Source organism: Sabethes cyaneus, chromosome 3, assembly GCF_943734655.1.
Source record: "Sabethes cyaneus chromosome 3, idSabCyanKW18_F2, whole genome shotgun sequence".
In the NCBI taxonomy this organism is placed as follows: domain Eukaryota; kingdom Metazoa; phylum Arthropoda; class Insecta; order Diptera; family Culicidae; genus Sabethes; species Sabethes cyaneus.
Window position 1 is genome coordinate 243826178 of NC_071355.1, and position 26709 is coordinate 243852886.

At 41.3% G+C, this 26709-nt stretch overlaps 1 protein-coding gene across 2 annotated transcripts in view; it reads right to left on the reverse strand.

Moving 5' to 3' along the window:
• Positions 1-26709, reverse strand: part of LOC128744002 (protein sickie-like) — a 99147-nt gene that overhangs the window by 17870 nt on the left and 54568 nt on the right. For both annotated transcript variants that reach the window (XM_053840738.1, XM_053840736.1), the window contains exon 2: positions 22275-23603. In XM_053840738.1, coding sequence (XP_053696713.1) covers positions 22275-23468 — 1194 coding nt within the window. In that variant the 5' untranslated portion in view covers positions 23469-23603. The remainder of the gene's footprint in view (positions 1-22274; positions 23604-26709) is intronic.

Here is a 26709-nt window from a genome sequence, read left to right on the forward strand (position 1 = left end):
ACTTTCAGCAATGCTGTGTATTTTTACTATTTTTGCAACTTTGTAAAACTGGAAAAAGTCATACAACAACTACAAAAACAGCTAAAATAGAAAAACTGATTTTAACGATTTTTCATTTATGAGAAATAGGATTTTTCTATCTTTGCTGAAGAGATAGAAAGCTACTGTCTTCAGCAAAATTTCTTGTAATAATATGCTGTAAAACTTTGCAAAACACTGAATTTGAATTTCGCTAGACGATATAACTTTTAATGTTAAGAAACTCTTCCAAAGGTTCCATAAACCCAAAACCAAGTTTTCCCGCTCAAAGCTAATGCGCACCAAAAAAGCTTCTGGACCAGTGCGCTGGGCCCGGTTCATTGAGCTTTCGGTTGACCAATTGAGGGTTAAAATTTAATTTTTAATAGAAGTCTTCGATATTGCAAGGTTTTAAATCTTGAATTTTGAAAAAAAAAATGGAGAAAAAATTTCCTGATTTTGTCAACCCAAAATTCAACATGGGGCTGACAAGATTGGAACTTTACTGTAACACACACAATGGTTTAACGCGAAACAGTACATTCCGTGTTGCAGTCAATTACGAATGGATTTTCCGCAAAATAATTCCATAATTCTATAATGAAAATGCAAGTAAATTTTCTTAGTTATTCAGGAAAAATATTATCTAGAAGTTTTTGATCGCTAGATCACCTTTACAGGTTTACTTTCGGAACATCATGTCGGTCTAGGTTTATATGAAACTAGCTGACCCGACAAACTTCGTATTGCCACAAATTAACCTGTGTTGTACATAAATCATGAATCTCGGATGATCTTTGTCACAATCTCGAGTTTTGCAAGCCCCCCGAGTGGGCGGCGATTCCGACGGCGGGTCACCTGCAACACTCGCGACCGGCTCGTCCTGAATGATCTAGTGTTACTATAGATAGTTTTTGTGGTCTTGTTATTGATTAATGTTTTATGGAAGTCTCGAATTTCTCGTGTTGGATTAGTTTTTGAGTTTCGCAAAAATTTCTGTTTTATTTGTATGAGAGTCCATATCCCCGTACCACAGGGGTGAGAGGTCTCTAACTGTCATAAAATAAATTCAAGACTCAAAAATCTCCTACATGCTAAACTTGGTTCCATTTGCTTGATTAGTTCTCGAATTATGAGGAAATTCGTATTTCATTTGTATAGGAGCCCCCCTCTTAATGTGGGAAGAGGTCATAATTCGTCACAGAAAAAATTCTTGCCTCCAAAAACACCTACACGCCAAATTTGGTTCAATTCGCTTGATTAGTTCTCGAGTTATGAGTAAATTTGTATGGAAGCCCCCCCTCTTAAAGGGGAGAGGAGTTATAATTCCCCTTATAAAGAAGGAGGGGTCTCAATTCACCATAGAATAAATTCTTGTCACCGAAAACACCCACATGCCAAATGTTGTTCTATTTGCTTGATTAGTTCTCGATTTAGGAGGAAATTTATATTTCATTTGTACAGGAGCCCCCCCTCTTAAAGTGGGGAGGGGTCCTAATTCACCGTAGAAAATTTTCTTGCTCTCGAAAACCTTCACATGCCAAATTTGGTTCCATTTGCTTGATTAGTTCTCGAGTTATGAGGAAATTTGTATGGAAGCCCCCCTCTTAAAGGGGAGAGGAGTTATAATTCCCCTTATAAAGAGGGAGGGGTCTCAATTTACCATAGAATAAATTCTTGTCACCGAAAACACCCACATGCCAAATTTGGTTCTATTTGCTTGATTAGTTCTCGAGTTATGAGGAAATTGGTATTTGATTTGTACAGGAGCCCCCCCTCTTAAAGTGAGGAGGGGTCCTAATTCAACATAGAAAATTTTCTTGCCCTCGAAAACCTTCACATGCCAAATTTGGTTCCATTTGCTTGATTAGTTCTCGAGTTATGAGGAAATTTGTATGGAAGCCCCCCCTTTTAAAGAGGAGAGGAGTTATAATTTCCCTTATAAAGAGGGGAGGGGTCTCAATTTACCATAGAATAAATTCTTGTCACCGAAAACACCCACATGCCAAATTTCGTTCTATTTGCTTGATTAGTTGTCGAGTTGTGCAGAAATTTGTGTTTCATTTGTATGGGAGCCCCCCCTCTTAGTGGGGGGAGGGGTTTCTAACCATCACTAAAACCTTTACTGGCCCCAAAAAACCTCTATATGCATATTTCATTGCCGATTGGTTCAGTAGTTTTCGATTCTATAAGGAACATACGGACAGACAGACAGACAGACGGACAGAAATCCTTCTTTATAGGTATAAAAGAAGATAAACAGCTGCTGACCTGTTGGGACGGTGATTTTCTATTCGTGTTTTTATTCTTGAATAGAAATAATGGAAGTACCAGTAAACGGAAGGTATATTCAATTGTCGTCCGTGTCTGGGAAGTGAGGAGACTTAGTTTTGATATATATTTTTGTTGGCTATCTTGATAACAGGTTTATGAACTAAAAAAGTGGGGATAGTTTTAATAAATGTTTTACTGATAAATTGTGTATGATTTTCATAGGCAATCTTGAGATTGATAAAAATGATAAATCGGTTTCCATTTCAGATAATGATGGTTCAGCTTCTCGATAAAATTCAAGATAATTCGTATAACATCCCAGTCTAGGGTTGAAGTTTTGACAACTGCATTATAAATATTCTTTCTTCAAGAACAGTCCGAGGCTACTTTCACTCAATTTTTTGACTTTTGCAAACACACTAATTTGAAACCCGAAACCGAAATATTTACCTAATTAATAATGAATGTGTATTAATATTAGTGGTTAGTTGTTTTCTGAGCGTGCTTTTTGAAACCGCACAATGAAGACAAAAAAGAAAACTGTCAACCAAATGAAACACGAAACTAAGCTTGTCGGATTACATGCAACACCCGCAGCGGTATTAAGTATATGCTATTTTATTTCCTTACCGTGATCGATTCCATCATGCATTCCACGCAGGGACGCAATCACAGCACAATCCACCCGGATTGTAAATCAATAGCGTTTTGAAATGTGATCTTCCCAGCCCCAAACCACCGCTATTGATCATTACCAAAATAAAAACAACAAACTGAGGAAAGCAGCCCAAAAGCAGCCATAAATATTCGGCTTTCTCGAATGTCATAATAACCGAATGCTTACGACGACGGAATGACGGAATTCAAAACCATCGGAACGTAAATCCTCCGTGATCCTGCTGTGATATAGCCGCCAAAAACTAGTGACAGTTTTATTCCGTCCGCAGCGGATTTAAGTTATTAATGGTTCCCCAATTATTATTTGCTGTTAACAGCAGACGAATTACATCAGCAAATAATCATCTTCGCTCCTGCGTGATTGACAGTACTTATAAAAACAACAGACTTCGGTGAGATTAGCTGGAAATAAACGAGACGCAATGACGCAATTCGGCTACATGCAGTCTGCCGGTGTGCGATTAAAAAACCACCGATAGATAAGCGCTATTAACACGCGTTTAACCGAGGCACACAGCCGCTTAGTGTCATACATCGAATTTCATCCCCCAAGGCAGTGCTGCGGTGCGGTGCCTCAACTCGTCGAACTTTACTGATCGAAAGTACTGTTACATTCACTTGTCTGTGATGAAATAACGACTGTACCGAGCTTACTTAGGAATTCAGTTCACTCCGGGCCACAACATTAGGCAAGAATCCAGTGTGCCAGTTTAGTCCCGCTGCTGCTGCACAACTCAATCCGGGCCCGAGACCGGGCCCCGGCCGGATTCAACGTTGGTGGTTCGTTTCGTTGTTGGGATACGTCCTACCAAACCAACCGAGCCACCTAATTTAGTTTCCAATGCCGGCCGAACACTCGCGGAACAAATTATGCCCCTCCAGCGCAGAGTGCAGCGCAGCGACACAGACGACGACGACGACGGCGGTTGTATGCAAATCCGACCGCGTCCGCGCGCGGCTCGGGTATGACACTCCCTATGGTGGAGAGTGTCGGCTTACTTCTTCCTTCTTTGGGTGATTGTTTTGTTTTTTTTTTTTCGTTGGCAGTTGTTCAATTGTCTTTCGCGCTTTCGATCTGTTGCTATTTAGTTATTCAGTCTGGTGGTACAATTCCAATCACTTTTCGATTGAACATCTGTCCGACGACGTAAGATCTTCGCTTCCCAATCGAAGCAATCCACTGAAATCTGTTATTCAGTTCTCGTTTAGACCCACTGTCATTAGTGTCAGTTCTACATTAGAATGTCATTGCACAACGTAATTTAACTGAAACTTGTTTTAGTTTTTGACGGAAGTGACTGATTACTTTAAAACTAACAATAGCAATTTGATTTCTGTGTTTTAAAATTGGATTGAGATTTATGACGCAAGTAAGTAGAATTGCACCCATTCGGAAAGCATGCAACTGTAACGAATTGGACTGAATTTAAAGTAGTAGGTAGTAAATGCCCATACCGTTAAAATGCGCTTGCCTGCACTCAGTCAGCTCATTCCAGGAAAATAATCTGTCGAACAACGGTTAGTAAAGATGGTAGATACGAACCGCGAAGTTTCATTTTCTCCCCATTGTACCCAAATCATGCAGTTAAATCTCAACCTACCGTGAAAGGCTAATGTTGTAAAACAACGTCTATTTAAGTACCTACCTAGTGCGACTAAACGCGAAAGCATTGAAACGATCCCGGTCGGTGGGAGAGTTTGAGACTTGTAACTTAGACAGGTGGAGGGCAATTTCCCGACGCGGTGAAGAAAGCCATAAATTGTGGGTTTTTGGACTTCGAGAGATCTTGGTGCTGGCAGCTCATGGGGACCTGCCCGCGATTGGTTGGTTCGCATTGCCGGCATCGATGCACAATAATGGTGGCAGCGATTTTTTGCCCGGTTATAAAATTACGGCTATCAACTGTTTGACCAATTTTGGAGTGCAAAGTTAAGACAAATTTAGTAATGCCTCCTAAGTGGAGACGAAGGAATTAAGTTAAGGGTTTTTTATTATCTGACAAAACGGTGAGCCGGGAATCGGCGAGCCGCGGGTGGTCAGCGCTGATATATTTAAGCTCGCTTAAGTGGATTGAGCTTTTTCGATGTTGTTTGACCCCTTAATCATTAGATTAGCAAAACCTTGATGCTACATTACGCTCTTGGAACATCAGCTTACTTTTAGTCTTGTTTATCGAATGTCGGATAAGTATTCAATAGCGGTTTCGTTTTCTGCAGCTTAAAATACTGTTTTCAACTCTCCACGAGATACTTCTCCGATGATAGAGGTTTTTTTTTTAACTGAAATATAATACTGCTTCCATTTGCACAATTTCGGCGATATTCAAAGTTAAAATATGCGCTGGCATTTTAAACAGTTCCAATCAATGCAAAATTTCCAATGAATAATAGATGGCTTATCCGAAAATTAAAATATTTGCACATTTTGCGTCTCATTAGAATGCGATGCAAATTTATTTTGCTGCAGTAAATAGTTTCCCACATCACGCACACCGTATATAAATACCATAAAACTTGACGAGTATCAAATGACGTTAAACTTGACATTGCAAACAACTAAAGGTGGGCAAATAACAGAATTACAATTCGGTGTAGATCCGTTCCAAGAAAATAAATTTATACCAGTTGTCCCGTGCAATGATGAAGTCATAGCACACGTTTAGTAATATGCTTACTTACTGCGTATCGCCAGAATAGTGCAACAATCAATATAATATAGTTGCCATTATGTAATTGTTTTGAGGATTTGTTCGCACATCACTGCAAAGGGCAAGTTTTATCATATGTAACAAAGAGTCCAGCTGAAGCGTTTTGATCAGTATTAAATCCATTTGCTCAAGTCATGTTCGGTCGTCATCATGTCATGAACAAAAATTGTCATTGACAAGACTAGAGACGGAATGAAGTTGCACACGATTCCACGCTGGCAGGTTTCACTGCAGACAGGTCACACAGCAAGTCGTATAATTTTCGAAAATGCTTACTGGCATTCTGAATGTTCAGGCCATTATTCGAATGGATCTTTGAAATTCATTATTCTATTGCTACTATTCTCCAGGTGAACGGCCTATGTGCTGAAACATATGCTGAAACACTGGGTGCTGGGCTTTTCTTAAGGTACGAAAAGGTACTCTTTCGTCTTCGAGCGAATGTTTCGAGACTAAGCAGTTGACACCAATCTGAGTACGTTGGAAGCTTCTATAGATCACGTCACGGAATATTTCTGAGAGCAAGCCGCATGAATCTTTTGTGGATTTGCTCGTTCCTTAAATTCCATGTTACTCTTGTTCATAACACATCCTACTGAAGCATTTTCAAAGATCGTTGAAAATGAAGCCAAGTTTTCGGTTTGCCGTACAAATAATCGACATCTGGTGTACATTGAAGGCAAACTTCTGGATCTAACAGAATACCATGATACGTTACGTGGTTTACTCCGTTGAAAATAGTATCGTTGATATGGTGTAGCGGAAGATTATCCATGACTCCAATGAACGATTAAAAGTTACAAGATTACATTTTGTGACACTGATAACTAATTTGTTTAGCAGACACCAATTGAAGAACACGATCGGCAACATTTGTACATGGAGACAATTCTCGAAACAACGCATTACTGGATAGATTTGTCCTAAAAGTGACTCCAAATTGCTCCCCTGTGGAACGTTAAATATATTAACAAGCTCAAAATGAAATGAAAATCATGAAATCAATCGAGGACCATGCTTGAGGTTTCTATTCGTGAGGTATTCCGATGACACCAACTTGTGCCCTACTATGTATTTCAGAGACGTGATCTACCGGGCATGAAATTCGGCCGGAGGCCCACGAATCGGTTTGAGCCGCACTGCCATGCCCAGGCATGAACAGAAGGTAGAACACAGACCTTCCAACGGCATGTTTTGTCTGAATGCTATCAAATAATCGTAGGATGGTGGCGTCATTTAGCAATATTGATATATTTTTCGCAATATTATTCGGTGGGATTGGTCGGAGAGTTCTGAATTGTATCAGGAGGATTTTTTACATTCAGTTTTATGCAAAAGACTAGACTCGTGCCTCTCAAACTGAGCACAATACCGGTGGACTAAATAGATGTCGGATTTGAAATTAGACTTAAAATTGAGCCTAAAATTGGACATGAAAAGGGCCATGAAAATAGAGACGAAATAGGACTCACAATGGGACTTAAGTTGGACTTGAAACTATACTTGAAATTGAAATTGGAATCAAAATTGAAATTGAATAGGATTTGAAGCTTATAATAAAGCAAACTTCAAATTAGGTTTGGATATAACATTCGACAATTAAACTGAAAATTGTACTTGACATGACTAAGCATTTAATTTGAAACTAGAATTTAGTCAGACTTTAAATTGGCTTGAAATTGGCCATAAAATAGGTATTGAAATTGGACTTCAAACCTGTCAACTGTAGTTGGACCTAAAATATTGCTTGGAATTGGGATAAAATTGGAGTAAAATTGGACACAAAGTAGGACTTGAATGCAGATCAATTTAGACTTGAAGTTTTACCTTAAATTATACTGAAAATTGGCCATGAAAAGGACTTGAAATGAGACATGTAAATTGGACTTGAAACTGCATTTAAAACTAAATTTAATTTGAACTTGGAAATTGGAATTAAAATTGTTGAAGTCCAATTCGGAGTAGCATTGGACTTAAAGTTTCGCTTGAGTATGAAATTAAATTAAACTTGAAATTGAATCAGTAGTTTGTACGAAATTTGACATTAATCCGGACTTAAATTTGGACCAATTCACGGTATACTGCCAATTGAACTGGAAATTTGACTCGGCATTGAACGTGAAATTGGAGTTAAAATTGTTCTTAAATTTTAATTGATATTAGTATTGGGGAGTACCCAGACTGAGGTACGTGCCCCATCTTCTCTATAAAATTTATCGCAGAAAAAAATTCTCAAGGCGTAACTTAAAAGTACCGTAGACTATTTTAATAGCCGGGTATTTTTGCGATAAATAAACTAACCGTGTAAAAATAGATCCAGTTTCAAGTCGAATCTCAATCCCAATTTCAAGTTTAATTTCGATTCCAATTTCTAGTTCAAAAATTTAAAGTCGGATTTCATCAAATTCAATTTTAAATCCTATATTTCAAGTCCAATTTCATGTCTAATTTCAGGTTCAATTTGAAATCCAATTTCAAGTAACATTTTACGTACAATTAATTTCTAGTTTCAAGTCCTGTTTCAAGTTCATTTTTAAGTTCTTTATAAACTTCCAGTTCAATTTGAAATCCAAATTGATCGAAACTGCCAATCCTAACTGAAATCTTTTGAGCGTGTTACTGGAATTCAATCATGAAAAAGCTTTCTTTAATTTCAATTTCAATTTCAACCCAAAGTCCAATTTCATGCCAATTTGAAGTATAATTTCAAGTTCAATTTTAGTCCAATATCAAGTCCTGTTCCAAATTCAATTTTAAGCAAAATTTAATGTCTAATTCTAGGTGAAATTAATGCTTTAAAGTGCGAATTCACATCCAATTTCAAATCTAATTTAAGCCCTATTTCATGTCCGATTTCAGTTGAAATTGGAAGCTCAAATTTAAGTTCTATTTTGAGTTCAATTGAAAGTCCAATTTCCAGTTTAATTCAATTAAGGTCAAGCTGTAAGTCTAAATTTCTCCAAATTTCGGTCCAATTTCAAACCAATTTGAAGTCGGAATCCAAGTTCAGTTTTAGGTCAAATTTCAATTCTAGGCTTAAGTCAGTACTAGGCAAGGAAGTTCTATGGGGCTCTCCTACGACTGCTTGATTTTTTCAAACGAAAACCTACTTTTGAAAGGCCGGTGTCCAACCGTCTGTTTAGGTCTGGGTACCGTGAACGTACCATATTCTGCGCAGTTAAGACAATTTTATGCTTCTTCCGCTATTCTAAGTATTCTAGATTTAAATTAACAACGTGGATAGCAGCAACGTGTAGTGCTACGGTCTAAAATTAATCTGGTAAAAAATATGGGAACTATAAGTCGACCAACAATTGAGTTTTTTTTTTTCGTTTTGTAAACTTATCCACGGTGCCTAATTCTGCGCACTTTCTTGCCCATGTTTCTAATTCTGCGCAGCATTGCTCCTAATTCTGCGCACCAAAAAGTAACAATAAACACTCATACCATGTTGTTTATGTCTTTATACGCTAAAATCACGTCAAAAATCCGGCATTAGCCACTACCATAATTAAATCCATGATCCGGCCTTCTTGTGCTGTCCGGGTGGCAAAGGAATATTGTTATCATTTTGATTGCCCCTCATTTTAAATATTTTATTCTCGAAAACGTGAAAGGTGACTTGATTCGGGTTTTCTGCATACTGAACATTACACTGTAGACTAATACTAAAAATTGTGTTTTCATATAGAAACCACTTCCCCACTCTCTGACAGCCATGATGTCATGAAGCTGCAAATAAAAGGATAACTAGGATCAATTCAAATCAATCACCGATAGCACAAGGTTTCGTACCGAATTATCAGGCGGGTTTCATGGGGGCTCGCGCAACTTCGGACCAAATTTTTACTATCCGACAGATCTTGTAGGAATGTCGGAAGTACAACGTGCCCACGCATCACATCTTTATTGATTTCAAAGCTGCATACGATACAGTCGATCGAGACAAGCTATGGCAGATAATGCACGAACACGGTTTTCCGAACAAACTGACGCGACTGATCAGAGCTACATTGGATCGAGTGATGTGTTTCGTACGCATCTCTGGGACACTCTCGAGTCCCTTTGAGACGCGGCGAGGGTTGAGACAAGGTGACGGTCTATCCTGCATGCTGTTCAACATCGCTCTTGAGGGGGTGATCCGACGAGCGGACATCGAAACGAGCGGCACGATTTTTACCAAGGGTAGTCAACTTCTAGGCTTTGCAGATGACTTCGATACCATTGCCAGGAACTTTGCGACGACGGAGGCAATCAACGCCAGACTGAAAGCGGAGTCTAGGAGAATTGGGCTAAAAATAAATGCGTCGAAGACCAAATACATGAAAGCAAGACGCCCAAAGGAAACAAACGCGCGCCTCCCACGGACGGTAACCGTTGACGGCGACGAACTAGAAGTGGTAGAGAAGTTCGTGTATTTGGGATCGCTGGTGACCGCGGACAACAACACTTCGTAAAACGCTACGATCAGGAAGCATACGCCGCCGTACGAAGCTAACAATGTACAAACCCATTATTAGGCCGGTAGTTCTTTATGGACTTGAAGCCGTGACGCTGCTTACGGAAGACATACGCGCCCTTGCCGTGTTTGAGCGGAAAGTGCTGCGGACAATATTTGGCGGAGTGCAAACTGAAAGCGGAGAGTGGCGGAGGCGTATGAATCACGAGCTACAGGCACTACTTGGGGAGACTCCCATCGTACATCTAGCGAAAGTTAGGAGGCTACGGTGGGCCAGACACGTCGTGAGGATGCCGGACGACAGTGCGACGAAAATAGTCCTCTTCAACAACCTCACCGGCACCAGGAACAGGGGGGCCCAACGTGCACGATGGCTCTACCAGGTCGAAAGCGATTTGCGACTTCTGAGACGACTAGGAAATTGACGACGAGTGGCCCAAGACCGAGTTGAATGGAGACGAGTGCTTGAAACAGCACAAGCCACCCCTGCTCTATGCTGCTGAAGAAGAAGAAGAAGAAGAAGAAGAAGAAGACAATTACGGGGCTAATGCAATGATTCTACTGATTCTATAGCAGCACCACCCAGACAAGATTCGAACATACGACGACATCGTACCCCGTAGCTAACTGGGCAGCTAAATACACCAAAATATGTTACACGGTTTACCCGGTTGAAAATAGTGCCGTCGATATGCGAGTCGAAGATAATCAGCTTTATGGAACGAGTTTGCGATTCTAATAACTAATTGAAGAACATGATACCCAACAGTAATCCCAAATTGTCCCCTGCAGAACGCCAAACATATTAACAAGCATGAAATGAAAACCAAGGCACAGGCTGAGGATCGTGAGGGTCACTCCACGACGGATCAGATGTTTACCCTCCGTTTACCCGTTACTTGACAAGTTCCGGATGTATAACTTGTAGATCCGGTATCTGTTTCTGGATTTTAAGGTGGCGTACGATTCAGTCAAACAAAGCTGTGGCAGATAATGCTAGAACATGGTTTTCCGACGAAACTAATTACACTGATTTGTGCGATTGCTGGATAGGACGTTGATATAATCGAATTCAACCGTAGAGCAGTGGAAGAGGCCCTTAAGCCTTGAAAATGGGAAGCAGCGAGATTGGGACGTACCATTAACATCGCCAAAATGAAGTACATGGTTGCTAGCAGGGAACGTGGGAGTCCAAATGCTGTTGGTGCCGAGTTGGACCTGGATGGGGAACGATATGAAGCAGTTGAGGAATTCATATACCTTGGTGTGCTCATGACATGTGACAACGATATAAGCGTGAAACGATGTGAAACGACGAATTGCGAATTGAGCTTTCTACGGGTTACGTAGCCAGCTGAAATTCCGTAATTTGCAAATTCCCCCGAAACTAACGCTCTATGAATCATAGACGCTGAAGGAGACTGACCGACAAGTGCGTGGGGTATTTGAGCGTAAAATTCGGCAATCTACACTTGATGGCAAAATAAACAATGAAGTGTGACCTAGACGCATGAACCACGACCTATATGAAGTATGCAACGATACTAATATAGTGACGGTAGTACAATGTGGCAGGTTGCGGCGGGCTGGGTACGTGATCAGAATGCCCGATGAAAGAGTAGCCAACACTATTTTCAGTAGTGAATCAGGAAGAGGCCGCACCCGATGGATGTACGCTGTTGAGGACAATGACAACCAAGTTTATTCAGCTGTAAGTTTCCTTGATTTGGATTCAAGAAGTTCATTCCATCCCCGACCAATACAGTATTCGTAGGAGTTAACCCGAAACATTACACCTTTACATTCAAACCAAACAGTACTTTTCAAGGCCGCCATATTTATAAAAGGAATTATTATCGAAGTTTGCTTCAATATTCAAGATTTTAAACTAAACCAGTCGAGTTTGAAACAATCTAGAGATCTAACTGCCAAACCAAGAGTACAACCCTTCTAATTTGTTTCTTTAAAAACCTGATTTCAAGCATGTTAAATTTAAAGTTAAAGTAAAGTGTTGAAAGATGTCTCAAATATATGTCTTGCATATACTGCAAGTTCACTTTGCATCTGCAGTCAGTTTTGACCGAGATCACGGTACTAGAGGAGCTGTTGCAATTCTTTACCAACTACTGATCCTGATGCAAACAAAACGCATCATGTTTTTCAATTCTGCAAGTTTTATCGCGAACTCATGTTTACGATCAATAACTTATTCTGCAATCTATTTCTAACAAACTATACTCACAAAGATACATGCGGCATAAAATTGTAAACAAAACAGCTATTCAAGTTAATTTCCATAACATTTCTGCCAAAAGGTCATCCTAACGAGCACAGAAAAAAAAGAAGAAGCAAAAGATTGTGTGTCTCCGCGAAAAAACAGAAGGACAGGAAACCGCCGGCCGCCGTGTAGTGTAGCAGCCACCCGGGTGCCGTGTCGTTCCTGGGTGGCTCAAAAAGTGCCGCCCATCATTTGTCATTTTGCGCTGAATTCAGATGTCATCGACGGTTTCCAAACACATTAATTTCCGTGTGTTTGAATTTGCAAATATGTACAACGTAGGTACGACCTCAAAGTACGCATACACTTAGGTTGGTATAGCCGATCCGACCGCAATGCAATGATTAATGCTAAGCCGGTCGGCAGAGGTCAGGCCTGGTGGCCGCGGTAGCGCGGCGCGGTGCAACCGCGAACGAAAGCGCACAATCGCCCATCAAAACGGCGGCAAACAATAAAGGAAGTGTGTGTTTTTTTTTTGCGAATCGATGACTGCACTTTGGCGGTGCGGCGAAATTCCGTGCGGACAACTTTTATCGCCACTGCCACCGATGAAGACCGCACACACAGAACCGATAATAACCGATATAGTTTTTGAAAGTTATGTTACTTTTTTCGGTTCTGTCTTGGAACGGAAATGCTTGAAAATTGATTTCCTGCCCTGGGAGATTCGGTTCACACTGCTTGCTAGATCGCAGTGAGCGTGTTAACAACTGTCGATAGATAAAAGACGAAGGCTCAGTTGGAAACATCTGCCGCTCGCCCTTACAACAGCAATAACAACAACAGCAGAATGCCACCGAAACTGACAGTGTAATGGCAGAAGAAGGTTAAGTAGCGCGTTGCAGAACTCTAGTTGGCCTTTTTTCCTCGCTTCCTTGGATGTGGCTGATGATGGCAGCACATGGGAATCGTGAGAAAGGAAATGGTAAAAGTAATAAGTTTGCCCTTCTTCTGGCACTGCTGCCACTCGCTCTTGTTGCAACGCTCGCTGGGTTTAGCTGCTGGTTGGTTGTTTTGCACCGGCAAAACACCGGTTTCGGTTCGGACCCACGGCTAGCGTAGCGCAATAAATCTGCCGGTAATGTTCGGGGGCTCTTCTTCAGCTACACGCTGTTGCTCGCTTTCTGCGTGTCGACGACATCCGTCGTGTTGTTCGCAGTGAAGCAAGAAATGGGAGGAAAAAATAGGTACACGAAACAACATCTGCTGATGGTGATGCGAGACTTTTAGGAGCAAAAACAACAACTGCACTGCAACTATCTTCTGTCAGTGCAACATTGCTGGAAGAAAAAGTATAACAGTAGTAGAGTAGGTGATAGTGAAATATAATATGATTGGGTTTTGTTGTTGTAGGAAGGTTCTTCCTGAGACGAAATGACTGACATATGAGCAGGGGTCAATTTTTCAAACAAGATTTGGTCGAAAACAAACTTTGTTAAAACTAACAACTGAACGCTTCGCGTTCAAGATCCACCACAGAAGGTCGTATCCTCAAACGTCAAGAATTCAAATGCCAAACGGAGCCCGTCAGCAGCGTGACCGAAAGTAAACAAATATGCCTAATTGGTCATAATTCAGTCACTTCATCACAGTCACGCACCGAGCTTTTGACAAAGGGTCATTTCAGCCGTGGGCGAAGGTGTGTCTCCCCTCACGGCAAAAGGGCACTGAGCCCGCGCCGCATGGTCGTGCATGGTCTTCTCCCCCCTCCCAGGCAGCGAACCACGCTTGTACGTGTGTAAATTTATTGTTATTCTTTGCTCGTTCGTCAGCTTGGGTGAGGCTTGTTTACATATGTTCTGGGGGTCACGTTCAGGGGGACCGACTGTTGATACCGCGGACCGGCTTTGTTTTTGGTTTTGTTTTTCTTTAATCCGTTTTGAACGCGTTAGTCGCGTCGCCGCACGGATCAAGTTGGATAATGTTTTTCCAGAGAATTATACCGACTAACGATTCTCTGTACATACACAACAGAACGTCGCAAGCGACCGAAAACAAACACAAATTATTGGAATTTAGATAAAGACTCAAAAGTCATGCTTTGTTTATGTTCTCCACAAATGACGACTATTCGGGTTTTCCGACTAATTCATTCCGACAATCGTGTGGGTTTCTAACAACATAAGAAATCTTAATGTTTGTGATGAAAAAATTGGATCATAGATGAAACGATTGCGTAGCAAGAAAAAAAACATTCTTTGAAAGCAAAACATCATCACCTCGCTAATTCAGATTCCATGTTTGCCGGGTAGGGAACAAGTTGTACTCACTTAGTAGTGTTCGGTTTGGAAATGACTTCTTCGAGTCGAGCGACCTGGACGGGAAGCGTCCCGTCCCGGCCTTGTCGCTTGTCGGCGTTGTCAGATCAGCACTTAATGAAGCAACGGACGGTTATTACTGTTTCGAAAACGGTTCCATTTCGGCCCCGAAGGCGCAGGCATGGGCAGAAAGTGCACTTGATCACACACATGTTGCATTAATTAAGCATCGTGTTTACTTTACACTTTATGCATTTCATTTCATTTTTTTTTTACTTTGTCACCAACATGTTGTACCCTTTTTCCACATCAGCGACGGTCGACGACAGTTTTGGCTGGAAGCCGAGAAGCAAACCAAAATAGCATTTAGTCAACCTAAATGAAGCACAACCCGAACGCTGCAAGCCGTGCCAGCCTGAAATAGAACAATTTTCCGCCAGTCTATGGCGCTGCCAGCGCCAAAAACTCCACGATCCAAGCAACCCGCTGTCCGTACGTGTAACCGTACGTCCAATAGTGTAAAAGTGCAGTGTGTCGTGTTGATTTAATAATAATCCAAACAAACAAATTATTGCGAACGACCGAGCGACTGTTTTCCTGGCGGCCCGTGGCCGCCTAAGGAAGGTTGCAAGTCATTAGCTTTTCGACGCCTACTCCAAATGAAAACACACACACACACGGTTTCGATGCACCTCCCGATCCTCGATAGGTATTTAGCGGTAATGGAGACGGCGTGGTTCGAAAACACCTGAATCGTTTACACTCGCGCAGATGATCGTACTCAGACTTAGACTGAGCTGAGAGCCAGAGCCGGGCTATTGCCATAATAATTTCGCTTGGTTCGGAACACACCACCAAGGGCCCTTCCCTCTCTGAGTCTATGACGGTAGGTAGGTAATTACGCTTCATTAGAACCCGGTGTAAACGGATTGCTTACATGCTTCGGATTGCTTTACAGTGCAGACAAAGTTGACCCTCGCTACGGTGCGCGTTGTAATGCTCTGCTAGCTAGAATGTTGATGATGGCGGTAAATTGTGGAAACTTTAGCAGCTTATGGGTTGTTCTTGACATTTTTCGCCGTTGCATTATTTATTTAATGCTGGGAAATGTTTCGTAACTTATGTTTCCTAATCTTGGATGGAAATAACGTTTAAAATTGCCTAAGCAACAATTTGAGTTTTATACTGCCAATGGATTCATAGTTGACGTAAAAGCCAAAATGACCTTGTACTGTGACGTGTACTTTTTCGGTCCTACGCATTCTTAACTATGTAATATACATGCCCAATGCTCAAACAACATTTGTAAGTTTGAAAATACTCGAGAAATTTGAGAAAATGGAGCTACTATGCATAGTTGACATAACTCCCCGCATAATCAGCTAGCATAGCAACCTGCTTTTCACGGGCTTTACGCCAAACTATGAGAATAAACAGTCTGTTTCTTCGCATAAACTGACGTATGCATTTTTTGAATACAAAAACCGAGAAATAAATCACGAAACCCCATCGGCCCTCCTTTGACTAATAATACCTACCAAATTGATAGATTATTTGATTGAAAAAGAATACAGTTAAGATTATATGGCCTTAAACATTTTTCTCGAAAAAAATGCGTGTTCTCAACAATGATGGAGTTGGTCGTTACGTCAACTATGCATCCATGGGCAGTATAGCACTCGGCTCTATCCTGTTTCGTTTTTTGTTTTTCTTCGTTTCCTGTCTCGATTTATACTTATTTTTAGTAGTTTTTCCTCTTGTTAGTATTTTCGTTCCCGTCTTTTCTTTTGTATTTTCTTTTCTCCTTATTCATGTTTTTTCGTTTCCAGATTTCATTTTTTCTAACTCTTTTATCTCCCTGCCTTCTCGTTTTTAGTCTTCGTCGGTTTCATTTCTCCTTGTTTTGATGCCCAGTTTTTTCGTCTTGTCTGTCACTTTTGTTCAGTTTTTGGTTCCCTTTTTCTCAGTTTCCTTCTAGTTTTCCTTTTTTATGCTCCGTTTTACGTATTTTTCTCTTCCATTTACTTTTTTCTTTAGTCCGTTTTTCCTGTCTTTATTTTCTTTCTCTTCTGTCCTAGTTTCCCGTTTTTTGACCCATCTTTCTCCTCTTATATCTTGTTAGACATCTTTCCCGTTTCTTCAGTCTGTTTTATTTTTTCTTTCTTTCTCTTTCTTTTCCTTTTTGGTTTCTCTTGTTTTCTGTTCTATTCGCTTTCTTATCTTGTTTTCCCTTTTTTCTCTTCATTTTGTCTGTCCGCTCTTTGCGCCTGTTTCTTTTCTTTCGTGTCCCATTTTGCACCCTTTTCCTGAGTCCTGATTTTCATGTTGTACATACTCTACGCATCCAGTCCTTAGGGGAATTTTGGAATTTGGGCGATTCGGAATTTATGAGGTTTTATGCAATTTTCGCGATTTTTACACGATTTGAAAGCTTTTTGACACTTTCGACGATTTTTTGACAGTTTGTTACCAACTTTATAACTGATTGTTAAAAATAACAATAGCAACTTCTCGATGAATTTTAGACAACTTTCTGACGAATTTCTGACGACTTTTAACTGTCTTCTTGACGACTTTTCGATGACCTTTTGGCGACTTTCTGACGACCTCTAGCCGACTGTTTCATGATTTTTCTACCGCTTGAACGACTCTTAAACTACTTTTTTTTACGATTTTTGACAACATTCAAATGACTTTTTAACTTAAAAGACGACTTTTTGTCGACATTCATTTGAAAGACTCTTTGATAACTTATTGATAACTTCTTCACATCTTTTTAATAACACTTTTTGTCGACGTTTTAACGACTTCGTGAGGACTTTCTGTTGGTTGAAGTTATTAGAGCGTCTTAGTGGAATAGGAAGATTGAAACTAAGGAAAACTTTTTTTACGATTGAATTCCACTATTAATTTTATTCACGACAGGTGCGTATTTCGCCGACGACTTATAGGCTTCATCAGTGTCTGTTTTCGAACTGCAAGTTTAAGCGATATACGTGTCTTTCGTGAATAACATTAATAGTGGAGGTCAATCGTGATAAAAAATTTTTTAATCTCAATGACTTTCTATTAACTTTCTGACGACTTTAAAACGATTTATTTTTCTGACGAATTCTATACGATTGTTAGACTTTTTGACATTTTAACAACTTTTGAGGACTTTTCTACGGTTTCAACAACTGTTTGCCCACTCTTTTACGATTTTATACGACTTTTTGACGATTTTTTGACATCTTTTAGATGACTTTATCGACTTTCTGCTGACTTGTTGACGACTTTTAAACGGTTTAACTTTTTGACGACTTCTAAACGACTATTAGACGACTTTTTGACATTTTAACGACTTTTCTGCGGCTCAAACGACTTTTTGATCACTTTTATAGGACTTTTAAACAACTTTTGATATCTTTTAAATGACTTTACGACTTTCTGCTGACTAGCTGACGATTTTTAAACGATTTAATTTTCTGACGATTTCTATACGACTCTTTTACGAAGTCTTTTTGACATACGAAGACTTTTTGACATTTTGACAATTTTTTGTCGACTTTTCTATGGCCTTAACAACTGTTTGACCACTTTTTTTACAACTTTACGACTTGATGACATTTAACGACTTTTTGGAGATTTTTTGACATCAAGTAATTTTACTACGTATAAATTTTGCGGTTCACCTCGCATTCACCATGACAATAAGACGATTACTACGAGTCACTTCGCAGGATCCGAAACGGAAATAAAACCATTACAAATATTCTTTTTAAGTTTTTGTCCTTTCGATGTTGGGCAATTAACGAGGAGAGGAGAATAAAATAAACAATGAGTTTTTTTTAAAAAGAGTAAAAATATTTGGGCGTTTTAAGGTTTGGACAGGACATTTCCCCCCCCCCCCCTTGAAAATTAGCTTGAAAAATCGGGGGGCAAAAAAATAATTTGTAGGATATGATTTAATTTTTTTTCATAAAATCAATTGTCTGTGGGCTCTACAGCCTGAAAAACTCGAAAAATGAGTGTACGAGTTGAGTTAATGCCTCTAGCACGAAACATAAATGCAAATTCGAACAACGGAATTTCCGAAAATCGGCCGAAAAATTTTTCTTTCGTTTTTGTCTTTTTTCGTAGATTTTTGCATGGAAAATAATAACGTATATATTAACAGCAAGAATAGATTTGATTTTCACGTTTAAACTTTAAGTAAAAATGCCTCAAATCAATATTTTTTCGGCTCGATTAAAAAAATCTTTTTTTCGCCCCCCCCCCTTCAGTGGCCCAACACCGGAAGGACAAAAACTTTATAAAATATTTGTAATGGCCTTATAAAACCCAAATAAATTCTTATTTTTCATGCAAACGTTATTATTTTCCATACGAAGTCTACCAGAATAGAGACAAAATACAAAGTCTTTTTTATCGCTTTTCGGTCATTATATTGTTTGAACTCCCAGTTCCAGTCCCAGTCCCAGTCCCAGTCCCAGTCCCAGTCCCAGTCCCAGTCCCAGTCCCAGTCCCAGTCCCAGTCCCAGTCCCAGTCCCAGTCCCAGTCCCAGCCCCAGTCCCAGTCCCAGTCCCACTCCCAGTCCCAGTCCCAGTCCCAGTCCCAGTCCCAGTCCCAGTCCCAGTCCTAGTCCTAGTCCTAGTCCCAGTCCCAGATCCAGTCCCCGTCTCGGCCTCAGTCTCAATCCCAGTCTCCCGTCTCCTAGTCCGCGACAGTCCCCAATTAAGTTTTGATGTAGAATCACGTCTTATGGAAAAGCATGTCTTGTTTCAACATGCCACAATGCGTGTACGCTAATTGATTTATTGAAAGAAACGCTCAACAGAGGAATAGTTTTGCGCAATTGATTCGTGAATTCTTCAAGTCCATGAGTTTTAATACCGAATTGAACCTAATTCGCAGTTTTATGTCAACCCTCAACCCTGCGTTTATGCCTCTCAACACAGAATTTCATACTTTTTTGCGAAGTTTCATGAAAAACTAGCATGCAAAACAAAAGTTGTATTTAAAAATATGTTTCAACCGGATGTCAATGTTCCAAAGCAAACGATGCTCACCCATACGCGAACGAGTGTGAGAAATATATACTCCAGTGACGCCAGCGTACGACAAACAACCGTTGGTGCTGTATGCATCCACCGACGCACTCACGGGTGCACACAGCCTCGTAGCGTAACCCGCTCACGAAACCAACAGCTCAAATTTTGCAGAAATGTCAGGAGTAAAACTTACCCACGCATCACATCTTTATCAGCTACAAAGCAGCAAACGATACAGTCAATCGAGACCAGCTATGGCTGGTTTTCCGGACAAACTGACGCGACTGATCGGAGCACCATTGCATCGAGTGACGTGTCTCATTCGAATCTCAGGAACACTTTCGAGTCCCTTCGGGACGCAACGAGGGTTGAGACAAGTTGGCTGCTTATCCTGCATGCTGTTCAACGTCGCGCTTGAAGGGGTGATCCGACGAACTGGCATCGAAACGAGAGACACTATTTTCACCAAAAATAACCAACTCCTATGCTTTGCAGATAACTTTCATATCATAGCCAGCAATTTTGCAACGGCGGAGGTGATCTACGCCAGACAGATAGCAGATTCTAGGAAGATTGGGCTAAAAATAAATGCGTCTAGGCAAGGACTGTAACCATTGACGGTAACGAACTAGAATTGGTAGATGGGTTCGTCTATTTGGGATCGGTGGAATGGTGACCGCGGACAACAATGCTAGTTAAAAGATCCAGCAGCGTATTCAAGCGCTGAAAGTCGAGCCTACTTTTCCCTCCGAAAGACGCTTCGATCGACAAAGCGGACCAACCAGATCGGTAGTCCTCTACGGACTTGTGACATATGTGCGCTTGTTGAATTTGACTGAAAGGTGTTTCGCGGAGTACAAACGGAAAGTGGAGAGTGGCGAAGACATATGAATCACGAGCAAGAGGCACTGCTTGGAGAGATTCGCATCGTAATTCTGGCTAAAGTCGGTAAGCTATAGTGGGCCGGATACGTCTTAAGGATGACGACAGTGTGACGGTTTTCTTTGACAACCCCACCGGGCGTGACACCACGGAACGTTTTAGAAACTTAAGCCCATTAAATCATATCCCTGAGAAGCTTAAATCTGAAGCCCGTTTCCATTTCGTGCTTTCGTCCGTTATGTTTATCGAGGGTCTTACTAACCCGGATAGTAATGTACGACGAATATGGCCGGTGATTGAAATTGATTCAGCAAAATATGACTCCTCTAGTCCTGTGCAAAGTATGTGCGCATGTGTCCAGTACATTTGATAAAAAGCGAAAAAGAGAGGCTCGAAGATCGATTGGGATAATATGGCGCATCAGGCAACAGCGTACCGGTTCAAACAAATTTCGTAGGGTTTTTCTGGTTCTCGAAATTCTGATACTCGCTACGATACGAGTTTCTGCCTCCGTCTTCAACTCACATGGGCGGCATTTGGGAACCGTAGGTTGGAAGTGGAAAAATCTAACAACGGTTCTGCCAGCACAAAAACCACATGCGAATTATTGCCAAACCTGTTTTCCGAAATTGAACACACATACGTAAGGGGTCACGCACGTGCAGCTGCGTTTTGAACACAATCGGTCGAAATAAGGGGTTTATTCCTCGCTTTCCCAGTACGATTTCGTCCAAGACGTGTTGGTACGAGGTCCCATGTCGCTTTTTTGTAATTGGAAATAATTGAAATTACGGAGAAGGAGAACGGATTGTTGATCATGCCTGGGAAGCAAAGCGATCACACTTAAAATGTAGGCAAAACCTTGAAACTTTATTAAGTTTAACAAATAGAAAATTGAAAAACAACGTTATATTGGTTACCATGCAATTATTACATCTACTGGAATGCAAACCCATCAAAAGATGTTTAAATTTAAAAAAAAGCTTAAAGCATTTCAAATTTTTTATTTTTTCATGACACTGGCCTGAATCTAAATTTTGCAGACTCCCTATTGTTTCCGAATATCAAAAAGTAAGTTGACTTGCAAATTGTGACATATTATAAATGGAAATACTAAAGAGAAGAAATGCAAATACAAATTCTACAAACAGAAAACTAATAAAGAAACATTTTTGAAATCTCCAAAATTTGTCAAACAATAAACGTAGGCATGGCTGAAGTGTGAAATCATATCCAATTAATTAAAAATTCGATTTATATGTATCAATTTTTCACACGAAAGTTGTGACTTTCGAAAGTATCCTAGAAACTGAACAACCAAAATTTGCCAGAAATCAAGAAAACGAACGAAATTGGCTCGAAAAATGCATTCCAACGCTGGCCGTGTCGCAGTGCTTTTGTGCGACGCAACCAGGGAAGCGTAATAAAAATAGCACTTCAAATGCAGCGAAAAGTGGACTCATTGTGAATCCCGCCAGAAATAAACTGCTCCCTCCGTTAGTGCGCGAAAGCGAATCGGTTCAACGATGGCAACGATCGCAATTTATGATGCACAACTAACTGCAACCAACCAGCACCGGCAACAGCACCGGCAACTATTGCCGTCACAATTGCTCGCACTAACCAGACCGCGTAACAAACAAGCATAAATCATACCCGAACGCGTGTGTCGTGTCCCGACTTACCTGTAGCGGCGGACAGCTCTGGCGATGATCCTTCCGGATGGCCAACTCGTACCACGGAATAACCGGCTTACTCCGGAGAGTTGTCTGATCGCCAATCTTCTGGTCCAGTTCCAGCTGCTCCGGTTGTTGCTTGCCGCCGGCCGGCCGTTTGCCCGTTTCGTTCAGGGAAGTCGTCGACTTACTGCCGCCACCGCCGCTGCCGCCGACTGGCCGCGGTTGGCCGCCTGCCTGATTCCCAGCAATGAGAACATCCCGGGGATGTCCCAACGTGGAATAGCCTCGCGTGAGTTTCGGCGGTGAACGGGTCGGCGCCGGCTGGTCGGACACGCAGTTGAGCAGTTCGGCACTTTTGTGAATCTTCGAATAGCTGCTACCCTGGCTTCCGTGGTATCCGGAATCGGTATCGCTCGATTGGCTTCCGTTCGTTAGTTTTTTCGATTCTTCGTAGATGATTTCCGAGCGGGAGTTTGAGTAGGATTTACGGTACTGCAGGGTGACCGATTTCGGGTTGGGAAGTGGCGGCCGCGGGGTCTCTTCCGGTCCGAGAAATCCACTCAAGCTGCTGTTTTTGCCGCTGTTGATTGGATTCGAGTAGGTGGAGGAACCCGACGAGCAATCGCAACTCTCCGGCGTTGATGAGCGGTAGCTGTGACGAATTTTCCCGTAGGGGGGACTTTCCGGTCGGGAAAACAGGCTCCCGTTTTCCGTTGCCTTTGACTGAATTAGCTTCAGTTCCGTGATGTATTGTGGACTCTTAAGCGGGGGCATTTCGAAATCATAATTCAACCGATTTATGCTGTCTATTGATTGGCCCAAATTCACGTAATCGGCTAACTCCGAATTGAGCGTAGGACTTTTCAGCGGTTTAAACGTTTCATACGTCAAAGCGGCCGTACAGTAGATGTCATCATCATCTCGAAATGAGCTTCTGTCATCGACATCCTTAATGTCGTTTTTCATCGTCAGTTCCGAGCTGGTCCTGGGAGGAACCGGTGGTGGGACGCAAATCAACGTAGCCGATGAGCTTTTGTATGACAGCCGATTGCCATCCGCGCCATTGTGGTTTTCATACAGCGGACCCGAACCGGCGGGTTTTAAAGGGCCGGTGTTTCTTCGCGGCGGGGGCACCTGCTCCGCCCGGCTAGTGCTGCGTGCCAAACCACGCGTCCGAATAGTGGCAAATCCCTCAGGCATGGCTGGTTTCACTAAACTCCAACTCTAACAACTAGCGCACTCAAATCCACTTACGATATCGAGGTTTTACTCTATATTTAAACTGCTTCCAACACAGAAGTGGGTGGCTCGAGTAGTTTGCATCGTTCAGTGTGCCTGCAAAAGACAGAAAAAGAGGAAATCAATTTAGCAAATTGAGCGCAATCAAGGCGTGATGTTGTATGATGCAAGTTTATTCTTCTTCGTTCGAGTAGTTCAACGACTTCGGCTCGGCGTGCCGACGAGCGATCGGATTTCTTTGTTGCGAGACCGAACCTAGGCTGACCCATTCGATTTCTGATTAAACGCGAAGCAAAAAATCCCAAGAATTTCCATTTAGCAATTCGTAACGCTTCAGCCATCTCGCACGCAAACTCAGTGCTGTGTGGTTTTTCTGCAAAATCCCGCTTGCTCATAAATTTATGCTGACACTTACTCGCTGCTAACGTTGGCTGGCAGTGGCAGATGATCGCAACAGGTGATTTCACCTTGCGAAGGCAACTTGTCCGCATCCGCCGGTAGGCTTGGCAGGGTGACCTTGATTCAATAGAGTGCCTCGCGAGGAACTGTTCCTCCTCATCCTACCTACTGTTTAAGCGGTGGAATTTCCTGGGAGCACCGTGGACCGACGATAGTTTGCATCAATTCGAAAAAAAACCGGTTCTTGACGCAGAGGGAAACAAAAAATCGCAAACAACAAACACCCCGTCCTGGCCAGGGGTACTGGCCAGGGCAGACGAGTGCGGTGGCTATCGGCTTAATTGATCGTTCGAAAAGCCTCGGAGCTCTCGGAGCATCAGCGCGGAACTTTGTGCGAGGATCGCGCTGATGTCATGCAACTTTAATCGTGCCGTGCGGAGGAGAAACTAGCACGTATACGTTCGTACGTACGTACGTACGTACGTACGTCAAGAGCTGTTTGATTAGCCGCTATCAGAAATGAGGAAGGATTTTTTTAAAGAACTGTCTGATCGGTCGCAAGAAATGGGGTCACTAGGATCGATGTTTTTGAGCATCACCTCCAGGTGTGATTCGGTTGAAAATAATGCGCTGCTCTGTTTAGTTCGAGAAAATTGACTTTTTTGTTCTCACGGCCATATTTTAAGCCTTAAAGTATTTATAGGCATTGAAAATTTAATGCCAGAAACACTTGTGTTTATGCCAAATACCATCAAAAATATAAAACGAACGCAATCGATCATTAAATGAAAATGAATTTAAGTTAAAAATCTAAGTTAACGCTTTAAAATATAAAACATATTGTCCTTGTATGGAATATCGAAACTAAGAAATCATGAAACGATATAGATTTTATCAAATTACTTAGCAATTCATAATTTAAAATAATTGTTAAATTTCCGGGAATCAATCGCTTTAATATACGAATTTTGGTAAAACCAATTCACATTATCTATACCTATAAAGAAGGATTTCTGTCTGTCTGTCTGTCTGTCTGTCTGTCTGTCTGTCTGTCTGTCCTGTGTTCCTTATAGAATCAAAAACTACTGAACCAATCGGCGTGAAAATTTGCATGTAGAGGTTTTTGGGGCCAGGAAAGGTTTTAGTGATGGTTAGAGACCCCTCCCCCCACTAAGAGGGGGGGCTCCCATACAAATGAAACACAAATTTCTGCATAACTCGAGAACTAATCAAGCAAATAGAACCAAATTTGGCATGTGGGTGTTTTCGGTGACAAGAATTTATTATAGGGTAATTTGAGACCCCTCCCCTCTTTATAAGGGGAATTATAACTCCTCTCCCCATTAAGAGGGGGGGTTTCCATACAAATTTCCTCATAACTCGAGAACTAATCAAGCAAATGGAACCAAATTTGGCATGTGAAAGTTTTCGAGGGCAAGAAAATTTTCTATGTTGAATTAGGACCCCTCCTCACTTTAAGAGGGGGGGCTCCTGTACAAATGAAATACCAATTTCCTCATAACTCGAGAACTAATCAAGCAAATAGAACAACATTTGGCATGTGGGTGTTTTTTTGGTGACAAGAATTTATTCTATGGTGAATTGAGACCCCTCCCCTCTTTATAAGAGGAATTATAACTCCTCTCCCCTTTAGGAGGGTGGGCTTCCATACAAATTTCCTCATAACTCGAGAACTAATCAAGCAAATGCAACCAAATTTGGCATGTGAAGGTTTTCGAGAGCAAGAAAATTTTCTATGGTGAATTAGGACCCCTCCCCACTTTAAGAGGAGGGGCTCCTGTACAAATGAAATACAAATTTCCTCATAACTCGAGAACTAATCCAGCAAATGGAACCAAATTTGGCGTGTAGGTGTTTTTGGAGGCAAGAATTTTTTCTGTGATGAATTAGGACCTCTTCCCACATTAGGAGGGGGGGCTCCAATACAAATGAAATACAAATTTCCCCATAACTCGAGAACTAATCAAGCAAATGGAACCAAATTCGGCATGTGGAGGTTTTTGGAGGTAAAAATATTTCCTACGGTGAATTAGGATCCTTCCACACTTCAAGAGGGGGGGCTTCTACACAAATGAAATACAAATTTCCTCATAATTCGAGAACTAATCAAGCAAATGGAACCATATTTGGCATGTGGGTGTTTTTGGAGGCAACCATTTTTCCCATTAAGAATTAGGACTTCTTACCTTTTTAGTAGGGGGGGGGGGGTGGCTCCCATTCAAACGAAATACAAATTTGCTCATAACTTTACAACTAATCAAGCAAATGGAACCAAATTTGGCATGTGAGAGTTTTAGATGGCAGAATTTTTTTTCTGTGGTGTATTACGACCCCTTTCCCTTTTAAGAGGGTGGGCTCCCATACAAATGAAATACAAATTTCCTTATAATTTGAGTACTAATCAAGCAAATGGAACCAAATTTAGCATGTAGGAGATTTTTGAGTCTTGAATTTATTTTATGATAGTTAGAGACCTCTCACCCCTGTGGTAGGGGGATATGGACTCTCATACAAATAAAACAGAAATTTTTGCGAAACTCAAAAACTAATCCAACTCGAGAAATTCGAGACTCTTCCATAAAACATTAATCAATAACAAGACCACAAAAACTATCTATAGTAACACTAGATCATTCAGGACGAGCCGGTCGCGAGTGTTGCCGGTGACCCGCCGTCGGAAGCGCCGCCCACTGGGGGGCTTGCAAAACTCGAGATAGTGACAAAGATCATCCGAGATTCATGATTTATGTTCAACACAGGTTAATTTGTGGCAATACGAAGT